This window comes from Antedon mediterranea, chromosome 6 (genome assembly GCF_964355755.1).
Source record: "Antedon mediterranea chromosome 6, ecAntMedi1.1, whole genome shotgun sequence".
NCBI classification, from domain to species: Eukaryota; Metazoa; Echinodermata; class Crinoidea; order Comatulida; family Antedonidae; genus Antedon; species Antedon mediterranea.
This window is the reverse complement of record NC_092675.1, coordinates 14,998,977-15,024,259: the sequence shown is the minus strand read 5'-3', so window position 1 is coordinate 15,024,259 and position 25,283 is coordinate 14,998,977. Positions and strand designations below refer to the sequence as shown.

The 25,283-nt window shown below is 37.4% G+C and overlaps 2 protein-coding genes across 3 annotated transcripts in view; both read right to left on the bottom strand.

The window, feature by feature from the left end:
• LOC140052159 (glycogen debranching enzyme-like) overlaps positions 1-25,283 on the bottom strand; it is a 150,515-nt gene that overhangs the window by 12,095 nt on the left and 113,137 nt on the right. For both annotated transcript variants that reach the window (XM_072097595.1, XM_072097596.1), the window contains exons 22-24: positions 25,102-25,214; positions 24,670-24,872; positions 13,280-13,377 (exon numbers count right to left, since the gene is read on the bottom strand). In XM_072097595.1, the coding sequence (XP_071953696.1) occupies positions 13,280-13,377; positions 24,670-24,872; positions 25,102-25,214 (414 nt within the window). The remainder of the gene's footprint in view (positions 1-13,279; positions 13,378-24,669; positions 24,873-25,101; positions 25,215-25,283) is intronic.
• LOC140052162 (uncharacterized) lies at positions 13,486-16,869 on the bottom strand. The gene is made up of 2 exons (XM_072097598.1): positions 16,541-16,869; positions 13,486-16,308 (listed from the first exon to the last, which is right to left on the bottom strand). The coding sequence occupies exon 2, from the start codon at positions 15,471-15,473 to the stop codon at positions 14,337-14,339; it is 1,137 nt and encodes a 378-aa protein (XP_071953699.1). The 5' UTR covers positions 15,474-16,308; positions 16,541-16,869; the 3' UTR covers positions 13,486-14,336.

Genomic DNA, 25,283 nt, shown 5'->3' with positions numbered 1-25,283 from the left:
GAAAGTAATTATTTTCCCGATCAAGTGGACATTAGTGACATTGGTCGTGTTGCTGATAAAAGTAATTATTTTCCGGATCAAGTTGACCGTAGTGACATTGGTCGTGTTGCAGATGTAATTCACATGAGAGTAGTTGATGTGTCACGAGATGGCGACTGTTTATATTCAGCAGTATGTCATCAGTTAGAAAGCCTAGGAATTAATAAAACAGATCCTAAGTCATTACGTCAACATACTGCAATATATATGTCAAAATATCCTGAGTTTTACAAAGACTTTGTTTCTAATCGTGTAGCTGACAGTGACCTGACTAATGCAGACACTGAACAACCCACGATCGCAGATGTTGTTATAGCACAAGTCAGTGACGCAGATACTCAGAGTGAAATTAGATGGCTCAGATATTTAGATGGAGTAGAGAATGGCTCCCAGTGGGGAGATCACATAGTGTTGCAAGCGATTGCAGATCAGTTCTCATTGAAAGTACATGTACATACGACAAATAGCGACCATGTAGAGAAAGTATGTTCAAGGGTTAGAACAGCTCATGAATTTCACCTTGGACTAATTGCTATGTTGTGCTGGAAGAAAATAAAGGAAATGAACACAGAAATGAACCCACAGTTACAGTGACAAACATTTCTGATCATGAGAACCTGACGAATAAAGAAGAAATTGAAAATTCTCAGGATGAAGCAGCATTCGAAAACAATTCAGAGGTTTCTGGTTTACCTTATGAAACCTGTATGTTAAAAGAAAATCCAGATATTACCAACAAAGTCATTTGCATTGCTCCTGGCGAAGGAGAAAAACCTCTGAACCTTCTGACAGATAAATATTTTGAGGAATTGGCAAATCCAGACAAATACCCATATGGTAATAATGCTCTGACTTCTGAAAGAGAAACATATATACATACAAGAAGATATTTCAATCAACGGCTACTTGACTGTGACGGCAGATTTGCAAAATCAATAGATTATCTTCTGAGTGCCCAGTACGCAGTAGAAAGCAAACAAGTTTATGGGGACATAAATCATTTTATATTCAGACGAGCTTCCGGGAATCAATTCCAAGGTCAAACTCTTAAAGCATGCCAAGTAAAAAATGTTGAAAAGATGAACGAAATGATTAAGGCAGACAAAGTGTACAAGATTTTGAAGAATATACGGGGTTCACCTGGCTACTTCCAATCTCTGTTCTATGATGTGTTAGCTTTGGTAAGGCAGCTAGAAATCCCAACATGGTTTTTTACTGTATCTGCTGCAGATATGCAGTGGCCAGATGTCATTCAAACAGTATGGTACTATTTTGAGTGATAGTGATGTGAAAAACTTGACTTTTTTCTGAAAGAACACACTGGTTGCGAAGCAATCCTGCTTCAGCTGCAAGACAATTTCAATATAGGTTAGATTTGCTATTTCATGATGTCATCATGTCCTCTGCAAAACCACTTGGTGACGTTGTAGACTATGTATCAGGCACGTATAGGTATAGGTAAAAAATTCCCCTAAACTAGATGTGAACTCAGATGCCGAAATTTGTGCATTTTTAGATGAACGAATCTCTTGCACTCTTCCAGACAATGACCCTGATTTGCTTGAGCTTGTAGAGAACTTACAGGTACACAAACATTCAGCATATTGTCGCAAGAAAGGCTCTTGTAGATTTCACTATCCTCGACCTCCTAGTTCCAGAACACTTTTAGCCCGAGAACCTAATGACGAGCTTGCCCCTGCCAAAAAAAAAGGCTGCTAAACATGTGCTTAGTGCTGTACTGGATGTTATGATGGATGAGAACACAGATGTTGATAGTTCACTTTCAAAGTTGTGTGAAACAGCAAAAACAGATGAAGTTGAATATATGAAATCACTCAGTATATCACAGAAAGGTACAACCATAATTATGGAAAGAACTTCATCAGAGCAATGTGTAAACATGTACAACCCTACTGTGTTAAAAGCATGGAAAGCCAATATTGACATACAATTCATTCTCGATGCCTTTGCTTGTGTAGTGTATGTGGCTTCTTACATGACTAAAAATGAAAAGGGCATGGGAGAACTGCTTAAACAAGCATGCAAAGAACACCAAGATAAAGAGGTGAAATCTGTGTTAAGAAAGGTTGGTTCAGTGTTTCTGAATCACCGTGAAGTTAGTGCTCAAGAATCTGTCTACAGATTACTGTCAATGCCAATGAAAAAGGTTAGCAGAACTATAGTATTTATCAATACAGATCCAAAGAAAAGCAGAGCTGTGGTTTTGAAAAATGCTAACCAGTTGGAAAGTTTAGATGATGATCATGAAGATATTTTTCAAATGAGTATTGTGGATAGGTATGAACACAGACCAACCAGTCTAGAAAACATGTCACTGGCAGAATTTTCTTCTACATACACTGCAGATTACAAAGAGAAAAATAGAGACACAGATGACAGTGTTCCTGTTGTTATTGATGATCCAGAAATACAATATGAAAAATGTCTTCCAAAGTACATCAAACTGAAAAACCAAAAAGGTTCTATGTGAAAACGCCGTCGACCAGCAGTCATACGTTTTCGAAAGTTCAATGTTGACAAAGACCCGTCTAACTTTTACAGAGCTAAACTGATGCTTTATTTTCCATGGAGAAATGAGGACAATGATCTTCTTGCTGGATACGATGAGTATAAAGATCATTATGAAGTAGTTGTTAAACAAGCTCTTGAAATAGAAGCCAAGTATTCTGTAAATGTCGATGAAATTGATCAAGCTGTACAAAGTGTAGAAAATGGCCCACCACAACATGTGTGGGACCTTCTAGCACCAGGGGCTGAACATACCAATTTAGAAGATCAAGGTCAGGGATTTAGTGTTGAAAGAAACCTACAACAAGAAGACCTTGATGCAAATACAGAGTTATTTCAAAGGGCAGAAAATACAAGCAACAGTCGTGATATAAGTTATCGCTATGAACTGGAGGAAAACAGAGAAATTCTTAACCCCAGTCAGTACAGACACATGATGCGCTCCCTTAATACCAAACGGTTTCGATCCAAGTCGGCCCTAAACCGTCTCGGCCAAAGTCAAGTCGGCCCCAAGTCTAGTCGGCCCCAAGTCAAGTCGGCCTCAAGTCAACTCGGCCTCAAGTCAACTCGGCCTCACGTGAACTCGGCCAAAAAATAATCGGTCAACTCGGCCCCGTTATTAAAGAATGGAACGCAAAAAGTGCAAACGAAGGGGATTGATAAAATAATATTTCTTCTTTTTTAACTATGAATAATTCTGACTTTTAATGAATATTATTATTTAGACAATAATATATTTAGCAAAAAAAATAGGAATGATTTCACCAACTTTCCTTTAATTATTTACGTTTAATAAAATTTCGTAGCTGAGCCTCCCTGCGCGTTTGCCAGCTTTTTCGATATCTACAACTGCTACGTGTTTTCGCTGACCGGGGGATTCCCCTTTTTTAAAAACGCAAATCATGCACAAAAACGATGTACGATCATTTTTTCTATGGCCAAATGGTGGAACGTAGGCCTCCGTCTTCGATTTCCTAAAATACGGTACCTGCACGTGTTTTTTTGTAACACGCGGGTACTTCTATTCATATCGGCAATGAGTTCATTTTTTTATATGATATTATATTTTTTATTTCTTCATTTTTTTTTAAAACGTGGATAGTAAAAATCGTAATAATATTAAGCACTTTTTGCGTTCCATACTTTATTGTGGCCGAGTTGACCGATTAGTTTTTGGCCGAGTTGACGTGAGGCCGAGTTGACTTGAGGCCGAGTTGACTTGAGGCCGAGTTGACTTGGGGCCGACTTGACTTTGGCCGAGACGGTTTGGGGCCGACTTGACCTGCACCCATACCAAACAAAGACAAGTGGTTCTTTATCACAGAAAATGGTGTAAAAGTGCAGTTTCAGCATTAAAAAATGGAGGAAAACCTAAGCCTTTTAGGTTGTTTCTGAGTGGACCTGGTGGTGTAGGAAAAGGACATGTGTTACAAATCATTCACTCTGACACTAAACGACTATTTTCCCTGTCTAAAAGATTCAAACCAAATGACATAACTGCCCTTCTAACTGCCCCCACTGGAGTAGCAGCTTTCAATATTGGTGGAATGACTGTACATTCGGCACTGTTGCTTAGAACATCAATGTATGGAAAACATGGAGACCCGCTTGTGGTGACATGTTCGGCGCCCCATACCTATCTTTGATGGTTTCGATCCAAGTCGGCCCTAAACCGTCTTGGCCAAAGTCAAGTCGGCCCCAAGTCAAGTCGGCCTCAAGTCAACTCGGCCTCAAGTCAACTCGGCCTCAAGTCAACTCGGCCTCACGTCAACTCGGCCAAAAAATAATCGGTCAACTCGGCCCCGTTAAAGTATGGAACGCAAAAAGTGCAAATGAAGGGGATTGATAAAATAATATTTCTTCACAATTTTTTAACTATGAATAATTCTGACTTTTAATGAATATTATTATTTAGAAAATAATATATTTAGCAAAAAAAATAAGAATGATTTCACCAACTTTCCTTTATTTACGTTTAATAAAATTTCGTAGCTGAGCCTCCCTGCGCGTTTGCCAGCTTTTTCGATATCTACAACTGCTACGTGTTTTCGCTGACCGGGGGATTCCCCTTTTTAAAAAACGCAAATCATGCACAAAAACGATGTACGATCATTTTTTCTACGGCCAAATGGTGGAACGTAGGCCTCCGTCTTCGATTTCCTAAAATACGGTACCTGCACGTGTTTTTTGTAACACGCGGGTACTTCTATTCATATCGGCAATGAGTTCATTTTTTTATATATTATATTTTTTATTTCTTCATTTTTTTTAAAACGTGGATAGTAAGAATCGTAATAATATTAAGCACTTTTTGCGTTCCATACTTTATTGTGGCCGAGTTGACCGATTAGTTTTTGGCCGAGTTGACGTGAGGCCGAGTTGACTTGAGGCCGAGTTGACTTGAGGCCGAGTTGACTTGGGGCCGACATGACGTGGGGCCGACTTGACTTTGGCCGAGACGGTTTGGGGCCGACTTGACCTGCACCCGGGGAACCCTCTTTGATCATTCGTATCACGATAGTTGTTGTTTATGTTATGCTGACATTTAGTTGATTAAAACCTTACACAGGTATATGAAGACTATTCTCTTTATTGCTAATCACACTACAATTTAATCAAGTACTTGTTTAACGATAATTATACTAATTCCGATGGAGAGAATTCTCAGACCAGAGAGGCTGGATTTACCGCAGCAAAAGAGTGGACCCACTGGATCAGAACATTCGAGAACTTTGTGGCGGTACTGACAGCGCCTGACGAAGGTGAGATCGATAAACTCAGCATACTGACAAACTTTGTTTCGCCTAGAATTTATGAGACTATTTCAGAGTGCACTTCTTATGTTGATGCCTTGGGGATTTTGAAGGGTATGTACCTTAAACCAACGAATGAGATATTTGCTAGGCACAGACTCGCCACGCGAAAACAAAATGCCGGCGAGACCCTTGATGAGTATCTACAGGCTCTCAAAGTCCTTAGTAAAGATTGCAATTTTAAGGCTGTAACGGCTGAGCAAGCTCGTGACGATTGCATAAGGGACTCGTTTATTAGCGGACTCTATTCACAAATGATAAGGCAGCGTCTACTCGAAAACAAAACTCTCGATCTACAAACGATGTTCGATCAAGCTAGATCCCTTGAAACGGCTCAAAAGAATTCAGAATCGTACAATTAAGGCAAAATACCTAGGCCTAATGCCTCAACGGTGAGCGTAGCTGCGGCGCAAGACGATATGCTAAACCCAGAGCCATCTCAGCTAACCGGCGCAAACTCTTCCGTAAAGTGCTATTTTTGTGGCTATAATAAACACCTACGTTCAAATTGCCCTGCACGAGACGAGAGTTGTAGAAAATGCGGAAAACTCGGTCATTTTGCTAAGGTGTGCCGGTCTACGTCAAGTACTAACACTCAAAAGAAATCTATGTTGTCTGCTATTTTTTAAAACCGACCGTACATGGCAACAGCTACGTCATCCGCAACATCTTTGTCAAGGTCGATAATTGGAATCAAAGTAAATGGGAAATCGGCAAACTGCTTGATTGACAGCGGAAGCACTAATAGCTTTGTACACCCTTCCCTCGTTAAGAAGTTTAAACTAGCACTAAAACCAGCCAAATTATCAGTTAATATGGCCTCAACTTCATTGTCTCAGGTATCAATACAAGCGTGCACAGTTTTGATCGAGTTAAATGGTCATCGGTATAAGGGAATTAAGCTGCGGGTTCTGCCAGATCTCTGCACTGACGTCATATTGGGACTAGATTTTCAGACGAAACATGAACGCGTGATTCTGGAGTATGGGGGTACACTACCTCCACTGATACTGTGTGGATCAACCGACACTATAGACAAGCCTGAACGTGAACAATTTTCCACAATGAAAGTAAATTCTGTAGAACCGTTCGCTAATCTGTCACCCGATTGCCATCCATTCGCCGCCAAATCGCGATGATATAGCGAAGATGACAAGCGTTTCATTAAAGCTGAAGTGCAACAATTGTTAAAACAGGGCATAATCGAAGAAAGTAACTCGCCATGGAGGGCACAAGTTGTTGTGACCAAGAATGAGAACCACAAAAAGCGACTGGTCATTGATTATTCAGAAACAATTAACCGTTTTACGCTCCCTGATAGCTATCCATTGCCTCGAATCACTGATATCGTAAACAGCATCGCAAAATACAAAATATTCAGTACATTTGATCTGCGTAGCGCTTATCATCAAATACCTTTAAGGTACCAAGATACAGCGTATACAGCGTTTGAAGCCGATGGTGGCCTCTATCAGTATATTAGGCTCCCATTCGGGGTTACCAACGGCGTCACATGCTTCCAGAGGGAAATTGATAACTTTATCAAGGACGAGGGCCTTAAAGCGACTTTCGCTTACCTTGATGACGTAACGATAGGTGGCGAGGATATGGCTGATCTGATGAATAACCGAGCAAAATTCCTCGAAGCGGCACGGAAAAAGAAAATAACATTTACCGAAGACAAAGGCGTTTCTGCAACAAAGCGATTGAGCATTCTGGGGTATGTTATCGAAAACGGCGACTTGCGCCCAGACCCAGAAAGACTACGTCCTTTAAAAGAATTTCCTATTCCTTAGAATCTGAAGTCACTTGGCCGTTGTTTGGGGTTGTTCGCTTATTATGCACACTTGATACCTGGATACTCGAGAAAGGTTAAACCATTATCATCATCTTCTACTTTTCCTTTGGGACAGGAAGCGGTGAAAGCATTCAATGATCTCAAATCGGACATTGAGAACTCTGTTGTTGCGGCAATCGATGAGAAAATTCCTTTCGAAATTGAGACAGACGCATCAGACACAGCTATAGCAGCAACATTAAATCAAGCAGGAAGACCAGTAGCATTCTTTTTTCGTCAATTGACAGGGGCTGAAAGGAATCACCCAGCAATTGAAAAGGAAGCGTTGGCGATTATCGAAGCTGTTAGGTATTGGTCCTACTACTTGATTGGCAGAAGGTTTACGCTGAAAACTGACCAGAAATCAGTTAGCTATATGTTTGACATTCAACATAAAGGCAAGATTAAAAATGAGAAGATGAGGCGCTGGAGGATTGAACTTTCATGTTTCGTATTTGATATAGTATACCGCGCCCAGGTACAGAAAATATTCCGCCAGACACAATGACCGGAGCGTTCTGCTCATCGAGTAACGCAACTGACCGCCTCGTCGAGCTTCACAATATGTTGTGCCATCCAGGAATCACTAGGATGTGGCATTTTGTTAAAACAAAGAACCTCCATTCACAGTAGAAGAGGTAAGAAAGATAACAGCTGCTTGCCAAGTCTGTGCAAAGTTAAAGCCGCAATTTTATAAACCTAATAACACGCCATTGATCAAAGCCACCCAGCCGTTTGAGCGTCTTAATATAGATTTTAAAGGGCCGTTGCCCAGTGCAGATAAGAATATTTACTTCTTAACAGTCGTCGACGAGTTTTCGAGATTCCCATTTATATTTCCTTGCTCGGATATGACATCACCCAATGGTTATTACTTGTCTCTGTCAGTTGTTCTCTTTATTCGGAACACCAGCTTATATTCACTCAGACAGAGGAGCAGCATTCCTAAGTAAAGAACTTACAGAATTCTTGGTAACAGGGGGTGTAGCATGTAGCAGAACTACTAGTTATAATCCCCAGTGTAACGGGCAAACCGAGCGGTACAATGGTATTATCTGGAAGACAATTACATTAGCTTTGGAAACGCGGGGACTACCTACGAAACGCTGGCAAGATGTTTTGCATTAGTATGTACTGCTACAAATGAGACACCGCATGAGAGAAGGTCGGCATCAGGGTCATCCATCCCTTCATGGCTCTGCACTCCAGGACCTGTTCTTCTTAAGCGACATGTTCGTACCCACAAATGGATGCACTAGTAGACGAGGTGGAACTTATACAGGCAAATCCGCAATATGCACATGTACGTTTTCAAGACGGTAGAGAATCGACCGTATCACTTCGTCACCTGGCTCCTGCTGGGACAATTGTACAGAGGCTGAGAGTAATATTGAGCCAGAGAACAATCAGATGGAAACTTTAATTGATAATACAGGTGTACTTAAAGGACCATTAAATCATGATAAAGATAGTGGTATGCTTAAGCCCAAGGAAAGTGTAAATGTAGTAGACAAAACAGTAAATGTTAGAAGATCATCCAGAAAAAGTAGGCCGCCTGAACGTTGGGGGTTTTAAGAATACTAATGTATACCTAATAATAACCTGCGTTTTTTTAAGCGGGGGAGAATGTGGTGACATGTTCGGCGCCCATACCTATGCGCCATCTTTGATCATTCGTATCGAATAGTTGTTTATGTTATGCTGACATTTAGTTGATTAAAACCTTAGACAATTCTCTTTATTGCTAATCACACTACACCGCTTACATGTGAAAAATTAAACACTCTGAGATCTAAACTAGAAACATTGCAACTGCTGATTATTGATGAGATATCCATGATAGGTTCGGATATGTTGTTAAATATACACAGACGACTTTGTGAAATAAAAAGAACCAGTGAAGAAGACTCAAATATGTTTGGCAATGTAAGCATTCTAGCTGTTGGAGATCTGTATCAACTTCCTCCAGTGTTACAGTCAAACATCTACGATCCTGTAAAAAATCACAGCTAATCTTCACGGTAACCTATGGAAAGATGAATTTGTACTTCATGAACTAGACGAAATAATGAGACAAAGAAATGATCAAGGGTTTGCAGAAATGCTATGTCGCATTAGAATTGGTAAACATACAGAAGAGGATATTGTCTTGTTGAAAACAAGAGTGATAGATGTAGCTGACAGCTGTCATCCTCATGATGCCGTCCATGTGTTTGCATGCAATAAGGATGTTGATGAATGGAACGTGAACCGGACAGCCACAATTGCATGCTCATTACAGCTATTGATGACAAGAAAGACATAACTGGTCTGATTGATTTACAAAATCCTGGAAGCCAGAAAAAACGTAGTGAAACTGGTGGATTGCATACAGTTCTAGAACTTGCTGTAGGTGCTCGTGTGATGTTGACCTAAAATATGTTTCTGATGGTTTAGTGAACGGTGTTATTGGAACAGTTGCAGGGGTTGAAAGAGATACAACAGGCAAATTCACTGCGATCTTTGTAAGATTTGACCACCCTGAAGTTGGAAAAGCAACATTAGCTTCTAGCAAATGGAAAAACAAATATCCCCAGGCTGTACCAATTAATCGACAAGAACGAAAATTTAAAAAGTATGGCAAAAAGGGTGCTCAGTAGACTTGCCCCAAGTCTGTATTGTTTTTTTTTTTTTTATTTATTTGTTTTTATTTCGACTGCGATTTTTGTCTGAACTCAAGTAATACACGTATGAAACGCCATATGTGTAAAAATATTTATATTTTTACTAATATTAAGAAAAAACTCCGTCTGGAGCCCAGACTAGGTGCTCAGGTATCTCGTTATCAGTTTCCATTGACTTTGGCTTGGGCAGTTACAATACACAAATGTCAGGGATTAACACTAGATAACATTGTAGTCAGCATGAAAGGAGCTAAGCGATTTGGCAATGGACAGGCTTATGTTGCTTTTAGCAGAGTAAAATCACTTAATAATCTGTATCATAACAGACTTTAATAAGGTCGGAATTAAGTCAAACAAGAAAATACCAACAGAAATGCAGGAAATGCGTCTGTTAGACTTAACAGAATGTACGACTGTTACAATAACAAATATCACCATTGGACACTTAAACGTACATTATTTCATTGAAAAAATTAAGGATATGCAGACAGACAGCGAGAAGAAATTGTTCAAGAAAACAGATGTTTTTTGTTTCTGTGAAACATATCTTCAAGACCATCACAGTTTCAATCATTTTCTCAATGAACATTCATACAGAGCATTCAGGTCTGATGCATAGCAGACTTCACAACATGCCAGAATGCACGGTGTAATGATCTGTGCCAAATCAAAAACTAATCCCACTGAATTGGAATCGATTGCTGTACAAGGATTGGAGTCGAAGACTGTGCTCCTGAATAAGGACACAGGCCGCCTGGTGGTAGGCACTTTGTATAGAAGCCCATCTACTTTACTAGCAAATTTCTTCATCCTTATGGAGTCACTGCTTTTGATGCTGCCTCTGAACAGTCATCCTTGGGGATTTCAATGTTAATATCTTGGACAGTCCACCAACCCCTTTGACCAACCTTATGACAAGTTATGGTTTCAAACAACTGGTACAAGAACCAACAACTGATTCAAGGACTTTAATTGATCACATCTATGTCAACAAACTCCCACATGGCTTCACTGACACAAAAGTTGAAGTTGAAGATATATACTATTCAGACCATGAAGCTGTTATTTTAACAATAACATGAGTTTGATTAATGTCTACTTTTTTATAATGTTTTGGGTATGATGCATCTCACATGCACACAGAGCCAAGATATAAAGATCTTGGACCTGCACCGGGCATGGGCCCTAACCTTACGGTTTTCATTTATATTATCATCCCATGCTGTTATTCTAATATCTTGTTTCTTTCTATTTCATTCTTCTACGATCACTTCATATTGTTATGTCTTGGTCAAAAGGGAGGCTCAGCCCTCCCCTGGGTTTATAGCCTCTCTACCCAAACCAATAAAAGTGTTGACTGAACATTGGCGGGGTTGACACAGGAGGAATGGCATACACTGGTATAGTGTGATAGTGCTTCTTTTGTGTCACTCTTTGATGTTGTTCTCATTATGTTTAGTTACTTCATTATATCTATTATTATTGTTAATAATTGTGATAATTTATTTAATTTATCATAATAAAACATTTAAGTTCTAAAAAATTAAGTCACATTTGCATTTTTTTGCAGTATTATTTAATTGTAATCATTCTCTTCAGACGTCCACATTTTCCCAGTTCAATCTTGAGATCTGCAGAAAGGTCATTATTTGTATTAACAATTACTTAACCAAATTATCAACCCTATCAGGATTTGGATCATGTAAAGCTAATAGCTAAAGCACAAAAATGTATCTTTCAACATGCTCACAGTCAGTGGATATATTTTGCCAAGTACTTCAATCAGTTTCTGAGTGCTTTCATTACTTGGCAAAAAGAATTTTGCCAAGTATAGTATTCACTTTGTTTGTATGTATGTATGTTTGTTTGTTAGCATGATAGCGCCTACAGTTTTCAAGTTATCGTTCTGAATTTTTGGGTGTAGATAGGTATATACTTTCAGACCATGCCTATTGAAAATCAACAAAATTGGTGTATTAATAACTTCACAAATAAAAAAAATGACATTATTTTCAGACCGGCTAGTGTTAAAAGATAGGAGACAATTTTCAAAAGCCGGTGAGCAGTCTCAAAGTAACACGTAAACTGAAATTACATTTTCTCGAGAACTACTAGTCCAAAAAACCTCATTTTTGGACAAGAGGCAAGGGTTATAAGTTGTGATTTGTAATTTTAAAACAAAAGTTGATTTAATGTACCGGCTTTTTCATACGAGTAGTTTTAAAAAACCTATTTCTTTTCAAATTCACCAGTTTGTTTTTGGCGTTGCTGTTCTATTGTTATTCAAATTAAACTATTGTTAGTTGATAATTAGTTTTGTTAGTACCGGCGTGTGTCCTTCCTTATTTCATTCTGTACATAGCTCTATACTTACAGAACATGCCTATTGATTTTCAGGAAAATTGATATGGTCATGTCACAAAAGCTTATCTTCCGTACAATATATTAAATAGCACGCATTCTGTCTTCTTTTAACATAGACATAATTATTCTTTGATATGGACCAAAACATTAGTCGACTGGTCAAGCGGTTAAGCTTACTACATGGGTTAAGACAGAGGCGCCGCAAATTGGCACAGCTTCAAGACGCTCCTCGATCATTATTCTGATCAATCTTGATTTTAGAAAGGTCATTGTTGCAATGCCGGAATTGTTTGTATCAAAACATTATTTAAACCAATTATTAACCCCAGCAATATTTTAACCATGGAAAGCTAATACCTAAAGCAAAAAAATGTATCTTTCAACATGCTCCGAGTCAGTGGATATATTTTGCCAAGTACTTCACTCAGTTTCTGAGTGCTTTCATTACTTGGCAAAAAAGAATTTTGCCAAGTATAGTATTCACTTTGTTTGTATGTTTGTATTTATGTATGTTTGTTTGTTACTTGGCTGATGAAATTTAGATAAAAATTAACCCTATCGGATGTTGTGACGTTATGATATGGCCAGTTGAATTTAAAAAGTTTTTTCATCTCTTTTTAAAGAGCGCCATTGCGCATCTACATGTCAAATTTTCTATCAAACCTTATATTTTTTTGCTCAATTTATTATCTTTTGAAATTGTCATCTTCAAGGTTATTTTGATAACGTCATCATCCCAAAAATTAGAACATGATGTGGGTCCCATAATTTCACCTATGCTACAGTACACTGTATATGGATATAGGATCAACTCAGCACTATAAGCGTATATGCATCATGTCATAGGATGGCGTACATCAACTTTTTTTAATCGTATGTTAAAGTACAAGCATGTTTAAAAAAAAAAAATTATAAAAATGATCACCTATAATTCGTCAAAGTGACGAATTAAATTCTAGTTTGTATATTATAATTTATATAAAATATTCCCTGAATATTATTGGGATCAGGGTAATGAAAGGGATTATTAATACCTTTTGTCAAGTGTTTTCATTCCAAATGGTCCAAGCAATTTTTCCTCAGCTGTCTTTATAGCTGCCCATGCATTTGTTGCAGTAAACAATTCAGGAGCCTAGAAAACATAAATGGTTTGTTTTTTTGGTTTCATTTTAAAAAATAATATAGTATATTATTAGGCAAAAAAAAATAAATAACCGGTCTCTGGTCCCAGATTTTCAGAAATGATGCGGCGATGCGGTTATTTTTTTTTTTTTTACAGATGGTACAGAAAAGGTAAGGTTTAGGGCTTTTTAGTTAATTTAGTATGCTAAAAATCAATATGCGAGGCGAATTGTCTGTAGTGGAGCATTTTTAAATGATTCAACTTCAACTACTACTTTACTTAAAGTCATATATATTTTAAACATGCTTTAATATACATTCATTTAAAACTGACAAGTAAACATTATATAATAAAGATATCTTCTGGGATGTATGATCATACTTTAAGTATATATAGAAAATTAAAACTACCAGCAATGATTCATTTAGTAAATTTATACATTATATTGTGACTGGAATACAGATGTGTGTTAATCTATTTATTGTTTGTCTAACTTGCTTTTTCTTTTAACAATGGTCTGCTTATTGGGAATTGCTTTGCAAGTGTGACATATTGGGTAAATGTTTTGAACTTGGGGTCCAGTCAGTAAATCATCTCCCGATGCACAATGACAGCAAACTGCTGCAAACACCCCAGAAGAATAGTAGGTAACCTCAACTGGCTGAACACATTGCAAATCTTTCCTGATGAATACTATCTTCAAAATGGACTCTTCCTCAGGCTCTAAATTATCTGGCACAAAGTCTGCAAGATCTGTTCCACAAGTGTAGTCTAGTTGACTTAGAGCTGCTTCCAACTGATCTAGCTGCTCCTTTTTTAGCTTTCGTGCTGCATGCATGACTCTTGGCTTACTGCACTCTTGACAAGAAACAGTTTTTTTCACATGTGCCGATGTCTGTGCCGATGGATTAAATGGTAATCCATGGCCTGTCTTTTTTTTTTTTTTTTTTTTTTTCTTTTTTTTTTTTTTAACATTCAGTTGTTGGAGTTCCATAGATCTCTGTAAACCCCTTGTAGTGTATTCCATCAGCTGCCATGATAGGATCAGGCAGAAAGTGAAGGTCTTTAAATACACTTTCTGTGAGCCTTGGGGGTTTGTGGAAACCACATTCAGGATCCGAACATTTGAGAACACAAAAACTGTAGTGTCTTAGTTGGCAGTGCTTTTCAAAAAAGTTTTTAAGACTATCAGATTTTTTCAGGTCCTTCATGGTAGCATTTTGAGGCAACTGTGCATCGATTTTGAGGACATGGTTGTGATGGCCATCCATATCATCTGTTGTGACAGGTGTAAATGATCTAAATGGAACACCCTTTAACTTTAATTGCCTGAACAATGATGATATTAGGCAGATGGTGTCTTGAAGGCCATCAGACAGTGAACCTTTGAGAGCTGGATGGGTTGTAGCAGCTGAACGGATGTCTGCAACACTATTGCATTTAGCAAGCAAAGCCTCCATCTCTGGTGAAAGTTTTTGGCGCATAACTCCTACAGCTTGCAAGGCTAAATTCAAAATTGACATGATACGCTCACATGGATTTTTCCAAGAATGGCCTGGAGGAGTTCGTGCTGCAATGACTGCATCAAAATCACCTTCAAGAAATGCTGAAATGAGTGATAGTTGTACAGAGAGGTAATTTACTCTGTGGTCAGGACCGCCATCTGAATACAAAAACAACACTTCCTTCAATGGTTTTTCGCCTTCTTTGAGCATACTCATAATCTCAGTGGCGTGGCGTAAGGGCGAAGAAGACTGAAATACTGAATCCTTCAAGGCAGTGTAGACTTGACCTTGGTAAAAACTTCCCTCTATAGTCTCAGGGATGTCAAGTCGAAGGGCTACACTTGGTGTTAGAGTTTGCTTTGTAAAATCATGATCAGACACTTCGAAAGACTGATTTAGGCCTATCAAAACCTTCTTCCCCCTCTCAACGGCAGCGACTGGGTGTCCTGGCTCACCCACTTTTATTTTGTGTTTATCGTCAACACACAGCATTTCTGAGTGCTCTCGCAGCTTGACAGCCATCTCCTTTTGATATCTAAAAATAGCAGATGCATAATGAGTGTCTTGATGTTCTTTGCGCAATTGCCTTTGCTGTATCATGAATTTAATTTTGAGGCGTCCTGTGTACTGCAGTGATGCCTTTGATGTTGGGTTTTTTGGCCAGAACTGTAAGCGAAGGTGATGGTATGGGTACTTCTGGAGGACACACCTTTGAAACACATTCAAGTAAATTTGGTACAGACATGGCTGTTGCCAAGTATGTTACAGTTCCATGTCGTCTCTCCTGTACTGCAGTTTCTACAACATTCTCCATATATTTTTCAACTTCATTCCAAAAGGGCTCATACTTGGATGGTCTACCTGGATTGTGTTCCCTGAGGTCAGTTACAATATCTGGATCACCAAGCTGAAGAAACTGTTTAACTCGTTTGTCTAAAGCAGCAGCATCTGTATCATGTGCAGATGTCCAATCACCCGTGAGCCTCTTATACATTTCCCGAAGATAATATGGTTTGACTTTAGCAATTTTTCCAAACATATCAACAAACTCTCTACGCATCTGCCTGGTATGAAACTTAGGCAATTGGTTTTGGAGTGATTGTGTCACACACACAGATTTTGACATGACATCATCAGAGCAAGATGTGGACATTTCAGAAATTTTCCAAATAAAATGAAAATTGCCGACATTTCCACCTGGAGAATGTGTGAACAACACAGTGGGATATGAAAGCCCATGCTCTTTCAAAAGTGTCAATTCTTCATATCGCATCTTTCTATCAAGTGATAAAAAATCATTAACAAAAACAGGAACAAATCCAGGCAGATCCCTGATTTTGTTGAGCAATGACTGAAATTTCCGAACTACAAATGGTACTTGTGATGTATTTGATGGCAGGACTACCATACTTGTACATTCTTCAGTAGAACGAACCTACAAGGAAATTAAATTTTTTGTTATAGTTTTGATAAATTAGTTTTAGTTTTTAAATACACCACCTTGAACTGTTTTCTTTATTGACTACAGAAAAATTACCAGGTTTCACTATCATAAACATTCTGCTGTATCCATGAATTCCAGGCCAAATCTACACTTGAATTCATGGATTCACTCAATTGTTTAAAGAGATGGTAAAACGTTTAATAGTGCAGTGCTGTATACATACCGGTTTTAAAAGACTTTGATTCAAACTTTTTTCTTCACTCTTCTTTGTCAAATACTCAGCATACTTGTTCATTGCCAGTGTCAGAGATTTCAAATTAGTAAACACCTCACTCCATTGATTCATTTTCAACCACGGCTATTAAAAAATAAATATATTAAGAAACAAAGATTTAGAATATTTTTTGTGGTCTGTATCTTGATTGGAAAAAGGATGTTGCTATTTTACATTTGTGGTGGCCTAATGTTCATAGAAGATTGGCTATTTCAAGAGTTTTTTCTCTTTTTATTGTCCATTTAATACATTCTTGAGTCATATTAAAAAAATATATAGCCTAGACTAGGTTTAAACTTCATAAACAATCAGAGTAAATTGGGATCATAAGCCTAGCCTAGGCCATCAATGCATGAAATAGGACGTAGACCTAGGCTCACACACATAACGACTAGGCATGGCCCTGGCCCTAATTCGTTTTTTGTAGTATGTAAATCAATACTGAATGACTAATGAAGTATATGCTAGGCCTATCCTATTTACCTGTTCTAAAATGTTAAACAGCAGTTGAGACTTTGTTTCTAACTCATCATGTCTGAGTCTCTGTATCAAATGCTTATGCTTCCCTGGATTATTGTATCCAGTATATAAATCAAAAATAGCAGGAATTGCACATTGTTGCTGTTCCATTTAGGACGATGTGGATCAAGCATCCACAAAACATCACACAAGACGCCAACAAAATGTTCTCCGATATTAATGTTTGCTTTTGACCATCCTAGGCCACCGGCTCGTAAGAAATTATAGAATTATAAAGCTCAAACTTTGCATTTTTTCGTGTTGTGTCACGGCAGCTGGGCAGGCACTTTTCTTTTGCATTGTTCATCAAAAGTTCAAACGCATTCGTTGCCTCAACAGCAGGCGTATTTTCTTGGATAATTTCTAAAACGAATTTAAAATATTTACCAAACTCAAGACAATCGGTAACGTTAACATTGAGAGGTATACTTTGGAAAAATCCGACCGCTGACGATCCGACCATCGCGATGACTTTCGATCTAGGTGTAGTAGGCCTAGGCCTAGCAGAATCAAGATCGTCATCAGTAGTACATTTGGCTATTTCAGATTCGTAAATACTTCCCAAACTTGCCGTGCCATCACATGATATGATACCAAAAGGTTTAATGATTTTAATGCCACAGACAATCGAAACAGAAATAAGTGGCATTTTATTGTTTTTCTATACTGTAGGCCTAGCCTACTTCAATGTCCATTTCACAAACAGCATGCACTGTTACGACACGCTGCTCCAGCAGTCTGTCACATACTCTCACCGACCGGCGCGTCATCATGTCACCGCGTTCCTAATCCTAGCAGCGCATGCATGCAGCATTAGCCGACCCTCTCCCAATAATCAAGTCCAGGCTCGTCCGGTCCCCGCCGCCGGGACGATAGACAGTTGTTGCGCGAACGAATGATAAAAGTTTAGAAAATTTCATCGATAGGTGGCGCTGTTGTATGAAAAAAAAAACGTTGACGCGCAAGGTCTAAATCGACGCGCGCGCAGACCAGAGACCATTTATTTATTTTTTTGGGCCTTACTTGAATCCAATTAATGTCAATCTATATATTAATGATACTAAATTGGTTGCGTAGTTTTACCTATCTCCATCGAAACAACTGAATCATTTGGAACACTAATGTTTCTTGATGGGCCATATTTTGCGAGTTGTTAACTCATGTATCAACTATGCAACCTTCTCCGTTGTGTACCGCAATGGCTGGATCTACAAATACCATGTCGGGCCGGCCAGCCAACCATAACGATCGATTCCATCATTGGAGTTTTAATTAATGACACGTATTGTATCGGCAGGATTCGTCCCACTTTTAGGCCGATATAACGTCTGACCAAGAGAGCTAGGCTTCTAATTAAATTATCACCCGCTTGGTACTAAGGGTCAACGTATTTACAGCTCTTCACCAGAAAGAGAAATTGATCAAAATGATGATGTTAATTCATATGATGCAACTGTTGCGAAATTGGGGGCACATTTTACCCCAAGGTTAAACGTTGTAGCTGAAACTTGAAAGATACAAATTTCAGCAACGTAGAAAACTCCATGATGAAACATCAGATGAGTATTTAAAATTGGGCGTCTAGAAACTCAGATCTCAAATATATCTGAGTTTTCTAGTTCCAAAATGGAACTAGAAAACTCAGACCATCATTTGATTGGTTGGTAGGTCATTTGGATCCTTCCATTATTAATCAGCGGGTAGGTCAATTGAAATACTAAAGTATTATTAAAACGGATTACTGTGTACGTATTTTTCTTACTAATATTATCATAAATCATAAAGAAAATACAGTGCATGTTACGTTAAAATATAGGCTTAAAAATTAGGCATGTACGAGTTGGTGTGGGTACGAGTTGGTTGAGGTACGAGTTAGCCAAGTTGGGAATAAGTACGAGTTATTTTGGGTACGAGTTGACCACTTCTAGTCTAGTACTGTAAGACCAGGCCTACTCTTCGCGATACATCAAGATAGCGCCCACACGTTGAGACTTTAATTGAGTTTGCTTAGCCTACATTTTAAAAGGTGTATACTGTATCTCTTTATGATTTGAGTCGTAGGCTGCTACTACAAGTTACAATAATTATTATTATTAGTAAGAAACGTATAATACTGTGTAGTATTTCAAATATGCTATAATAATGGAACAATCCATTTGATGATCTGGGTTTTCTAGTTCATTTTAGAACTAGAAAACTCAGATATTGATATCTGAGTTTTCTAGATCTGAGTTTTCTAGACACCCTTTAAAATTGCTTGCTTTTAAAATTAAAGCAAAATAGACACTGAAATATAAAGAATACAGTATGTCTATTAATGTTATATTTCAATTCAATTCAACCTGAATGTAAAGTACTATATTACTATATTTTTGATTCCCGAACCTTAAAATCAATATAAGATGGTGCACTGTGCAGTGGTACAGTTCAATTGAAAACCTGATAGTTTGATGCTTAGCTATCTCGCTGTACAGGTATGCTGTTGGCCTGCTAATCGTGGTCGTTTCTTCATTGATTAAAGGGGGGTTCCGGGTTTAAAATGAACGGTAGAAGTTTCAATTTATATAAGTGCCCAGTGAAGCAGAACGAAGGCTGTGAAATGAGGCCAGATTACAAGTGCAGCTACGGCAAAATCACACTGTGGTTACAGAATAGGAAATTCGTGAAATGGTTAATCTTCCAACGACTCGTTATCATTAACCATATCAATTACTTTTGTAAAATGATACTAATTGATGTAATTTTAGTCGTTCTTCTCATTTATAAAGTCAATTTTCTATAAAAATTCATCATAATTGTGTAAAATCATTTGGAGATTCAGTTTACGTTTGCCGATTTCGCACAGACTTTACTTAAGCCTGGTTTCCAGTCGACGTAAGACTTGTTTCCACTTACGATTGCGTCGTTTTCTTACGATTACGCTTGCGTTCCGATCAGTTGACCAAAAACTAACGTCAACACAAAATTGTCATAATCGCGTTGGACCGTAAAAATTTAGATTATTACATGTGCTGATTCCGTCGTTACGAAAGTTGAATTTATTGCAAAGTCTGTCCTTCTTGCCCTTACGTCGAGTTGAAATTTTTCCTTGCGATTACAACACATATGACGTGATAACAAGAAATGATTTCTGATTGGCTCATAAATTCAGCGCGAAAAGAGAGGAGGCCATTTTCCAAAACATAAACAGTGCAGTGAGGCTATGACGTATTTGTTTACATAATCTTAATTAGTTATTAATTAAAATGTTTATCAGTTCTTCTTATGATAGTCGCCGACAAATTTAATCTTTTTATTCTGAGAATTATTTTATGAGTGGCTTAAACAATCCCATGATTTTACCCACCCGGGAGAGCTTGTTTATCGGAGTTTTACTTTTGTGTCTGCCGCCTTTTGTTTTGATTTTCTTTGTACCACCCTGTATGGCTTATTGTTTATGATTAGACTGTTGTTATAATTGTCTGCTTTTCGAATTATTTTTTATTCCTGATGATGATGATCTTTATTTGATGAACGTTGAATATCATGACTTGCCTACGATGTTATTTACATACAGTTTATCTATTGGTTTTTTTTTACCCGGTTTTCATTTCCTTTTTTTATAAATAGATAATTCAAATGATGTAGGCTCATAATTATTTATTTTCATCATCAAATTATCATAGGCCTATAAATTGTATTTAGATTCAAGCAAACACTACGGTGAATTTAATAAATATATATTATTAATTTATTACCCAACCTACCTTCATCCTACAATTAAAACAAAATCATTACGTAATTTTTCCCCACCTGCTTTTGAATGCAAACTATATGCCAGGTGAACGTATTGTTATCCTGATGATGACACTGTTCTCTAACATTTTATGACATTTTATTGCCATAACGTTTTTAATTTAGTCCGTCTGTATGTATTATTTTACTCATTATATTGTATTTTTACTATATTTATATAATTATAATAAGTAACAAGCAAGACAATTTTGTGTATTTCATCCACCTAAATTATTACATTCTATCACGAATTGAACAACATCGTGGTTCAGGTTTATTTACGTATCATTTATTGTCAACAATATTCTTATATACGGTACTTTCTACTTTATTTCACCTTTCCAAGCTTTGACCTTCTTGCCAACGTCACATAATCCTCGTCACTGATTGGCTGGTTCTTACGATCCTTGGGCTTACGCTTACGAAAGTTGACTTGAAGTCAACTTTCATAAGCGTAAGCGGAAGGGTATAAAATCGCATCGTAAGGCATGTTCATCCAGAAATTCACCGGTTTCCTGTCGAACATCGACGTAACAGACAGAAGCTTCAGTCACCGGTTTCCTGTCAAACACTTGTACTACGGCGATTTCTACTTGCGTTACGTCGTTTTGACATTTAGCTTTTTTCAACCGGTTTCCTGTCAATTTTCAATTTCCAATGTAAAAACGACGTAATCGTAAGAAATTCTAATTTCTTACGTCGACTGGAAACCAGGCTTTAGGGAAAAGCCTTCAAAATCAATGAAGCGTAACATATACTGTACATTCCTGCTGAGGAGCGAGATGACTATACACGTGCTCTCTGCCCACCATGCCTGGCATCGTCACGTGATAAGCAGATACAGTATACAATATCAAATTGGTCAGGTTGAGTATACCCCGTCTATAATCGCAACATGAACGGTGTACAGTGTTTGATTGAAGGTCGACTCTATGGAACGCCTCCTCTGCCTTCAGTTCACATTTATCATGCAGTACACACCAATCATCATGCAGTACACACCAATGGTCATGCAGTACACACCAATGGTCATGCAGTACACACCAATGGTCATGCAGTACACACCAATCGTCATGCAGTACACACCAAACATCATGCAGTACACACCAAACGTCATGCAGTACACACCAAACATCATGCAGTACACACCAAACATCATGCAGTACACACCAAACGTCATGCAGTACACACCAATCGTCATGCATGACTGAGTTTTGTTATTTATGGGGCAATTGTCTAGTAGGCTAGCTAGGCCCATGGGTCCCAATGTTTTAATGTAGCCATCGTGGCATGAAATCCATAGTCAGAATGGCTCTCATCCATAAAAAAAAAATGATTTAGACTAGGCTTAGTATAGTATGTGAAGCCGATAATACGATCTATCTATAGAGATATAAAAATAGTATAATTTATGACTCCATGATCTGTACTAAATTTTGTATTTCATTAAATTTCAAATAAATATATGCTACTACTGTTATTATTACACTTTAGGCCTAGCTTAGAAAATCTACAAAAATGTATTTAACTATGATCGGGTGGTTATCGTTTGACAGGGGAGAGAGATGTAAATTAGTTGACAAACACAACAAATTAAAACAACTTACCATGTCACATATTACCACCAAAATTACGGAAAACAATTAATTAAAAATGTGTGAGCAATACAAGGCCCTTTGTATGATTTAGGTCATGTTTCCAGATCTGCAGCAATGTATTTTTCATTCGATTTATGTCCACATTTTTATTGTATCTATAGGTAAATGTGACCCATTGCATATGCATCACTATTTTATTTAGCATAAATTGAAAACAAAGCTTCCACAAAAATTAAAAAAATATAAAATAATATAGTACGAAAATATATAGTTTGATATTTTATACTTTTGTTAGTGTCCGCGGCCCTGTGCGCATCATCTAGTTTTGACTACCACCATGTGCACGTTTTTGTGTTGATTTCAAGTCCATAAGCAGCTGTAGTTTTATTTATGATGTACATAACGAATTCATGAAACTCAATTCATCGAAGGCTGCTGGGCCGGATAGAATCCCACCACGAGTACTTAAGGTCTGCTCTCCTCACCTTGATGGTATATTTACATTTATTTTCAATGTGTCTTTCTTATCATGCGTTCCCGGATATTTGGAAACTTTCATGCATAATACCGGTACCTAAGAAACCTAAGATTAACAGCATGAATGATTTGAGACCCGTTGCACTCACGTCTGTCGCGATGAAAATATTGGAATGTATTATTTTAAAAATTATGCAACCTTATGCTGAAAAAGGTTTAGACCCGTTGCAATTTGCTTACCGATCACCCCGTAGTACCAGTGATGCGATTTATTTTAAATTACATAAATTGTATTCACATCTAGATAATGTAAAGAAAGGCCACTCGGCACGTATTATGTATTTTGATTTTCAGTCTGCGTTTAATACCATACAACCCCATATCTTAGCAGACAAAATGTTGAATATGGAGTTTCCCCGTCCGATTGTTCGTTTAGTTTTAAATTTCATTTGTGATAGAAAACAATTTGTTAATATTAATGGTGTTAAGTCAGAAATCGTAACCTCTGACACCGGTGTTCCTCAGGGTACTGTCAACGCACCTAAATTATATTCCTTGTATACGGCCGATTACAGATCTTTAAATGATGAGCTTTGCCCCGTTGTTAAATTTGCTGATGACACTAGTACTATTGGTCTCATAGTTTCAAACAATGATGAAAATTATCGTAGCGAAATACAAAGATTTGTTAAATTTTGTGACGATAATTATCTCCAAATAAATGCATCAAAAACAAAGGAGATGATCATTGATTTTAGGACTAAACATAAATTTAATTTTCAACCAATCACTATCAAAGGTAAAGAAATTGACCAGTACAAGTATCTAGGAATTGTTTTCAATGATAAACTGAGTTGGGGAGACCATATAGACTTCATCAGCAAAAAATCCCAGAATGTATTGTATGAGAACTTTATATAAATTTAACTCCTGTGATTTGATGTTACTTTCGTTCTATAGATCCGTTATATGTAGTGTTTAAACGTATTGCCTCTCCTGTTGGGCTGGTAATGTTACCGGAGGGAATAAAGGATGCCTTGAAACTTTCATCCGTCGGGCTGGTAAAATGATTGGTCTGGAACTGCCTTCCTTTACCGATGTGCACCTAGAACACCTCCAGAAAGATTTCGAACGCATTGAGTTGGATGCCTCTCATCCTCTCCACAAAGTGATCATAGACCAACTTAATCCAAGTGGTAGATTGAGGCTCCTCAGTGTGAAAACAAATCGATTTGCTAAATCCTTTATTCCCTCCGGTATCATCCAGTACAACAGGAAGTCAAGAAGATAATTTTATCTTGTCATTTTTTAGATGTTTTTATATGAATGGTTTTATGCTATATTTGTTTTTATTGTGTTTTCTTTGTTATTATGACGAGCAATAAATTTCCTTTTTGAGGATCAATAAAAGTTATCTTATCTTATCTTATCTTTTCCAATACTTTACAGTATATATATAAAAACATATTAAGGCAGAAAAAGACCTTGCTAGTATAATATTATTAAGACATTCAAATTTCAATTAAGTCTCTTCTACCACTAAATTAAAACTATGATGAAAAAATCATACTACTAATTCTTAATTATCATCATCATATTCAGCAGCAGCAGCAAATACAATTGTACCATATTTTTGTTGTTCATAAGGAAATCTATATTTCAATTTGTATGTGTTTATAAATGAGAGTAGAAATAAAAGATTGATCATACCACAACCATGGTGATGGGATAGTTAGGTCGAAGCTGATAATCAGCCCAGAACTGAGTAGCTCCAACTGTGTCTTTGTAAATACCCTTCTGATTTATTAATTTGTCAGCTTCAGTGTCTGCATTTTCATTAATAAAAAATTTCTTTTCAAAGTTTAATTGAATTTTCTTGTCCCATTCTGCAAATGTCATAGAGCACTGTTTACCTAAAAATAACAGATTTCATATTCAATTTTTAAAGTTAAAGAACTGAAAAAAAAACAAAAAACAGAAAACAAGTATGAAACAGTAGGAATTATATAATTATATAAAGAAAATCTGCAAAAGTTAAAAATTCTCTTAGATTCTCTGCTTGTTGATGACAGTAAAAGCATATAAATAATTAACATATCCTGCATATGTCGAAATGTTCAAGAATGGAGTGGTGGTAGTTACCATCAATACATATCTGTACACAGCTATATGGATACTGATCCTTGTCATTCAACTCCTTAAGCCATCGAACTGTACTTTTACATAGCCCAACGATCTCAACCGCAGAACCATCCCTGTAATACATATAGGCACAGTATTATTCATTATATCAATTTCGAATTTCATTTATCAATCATTATTAT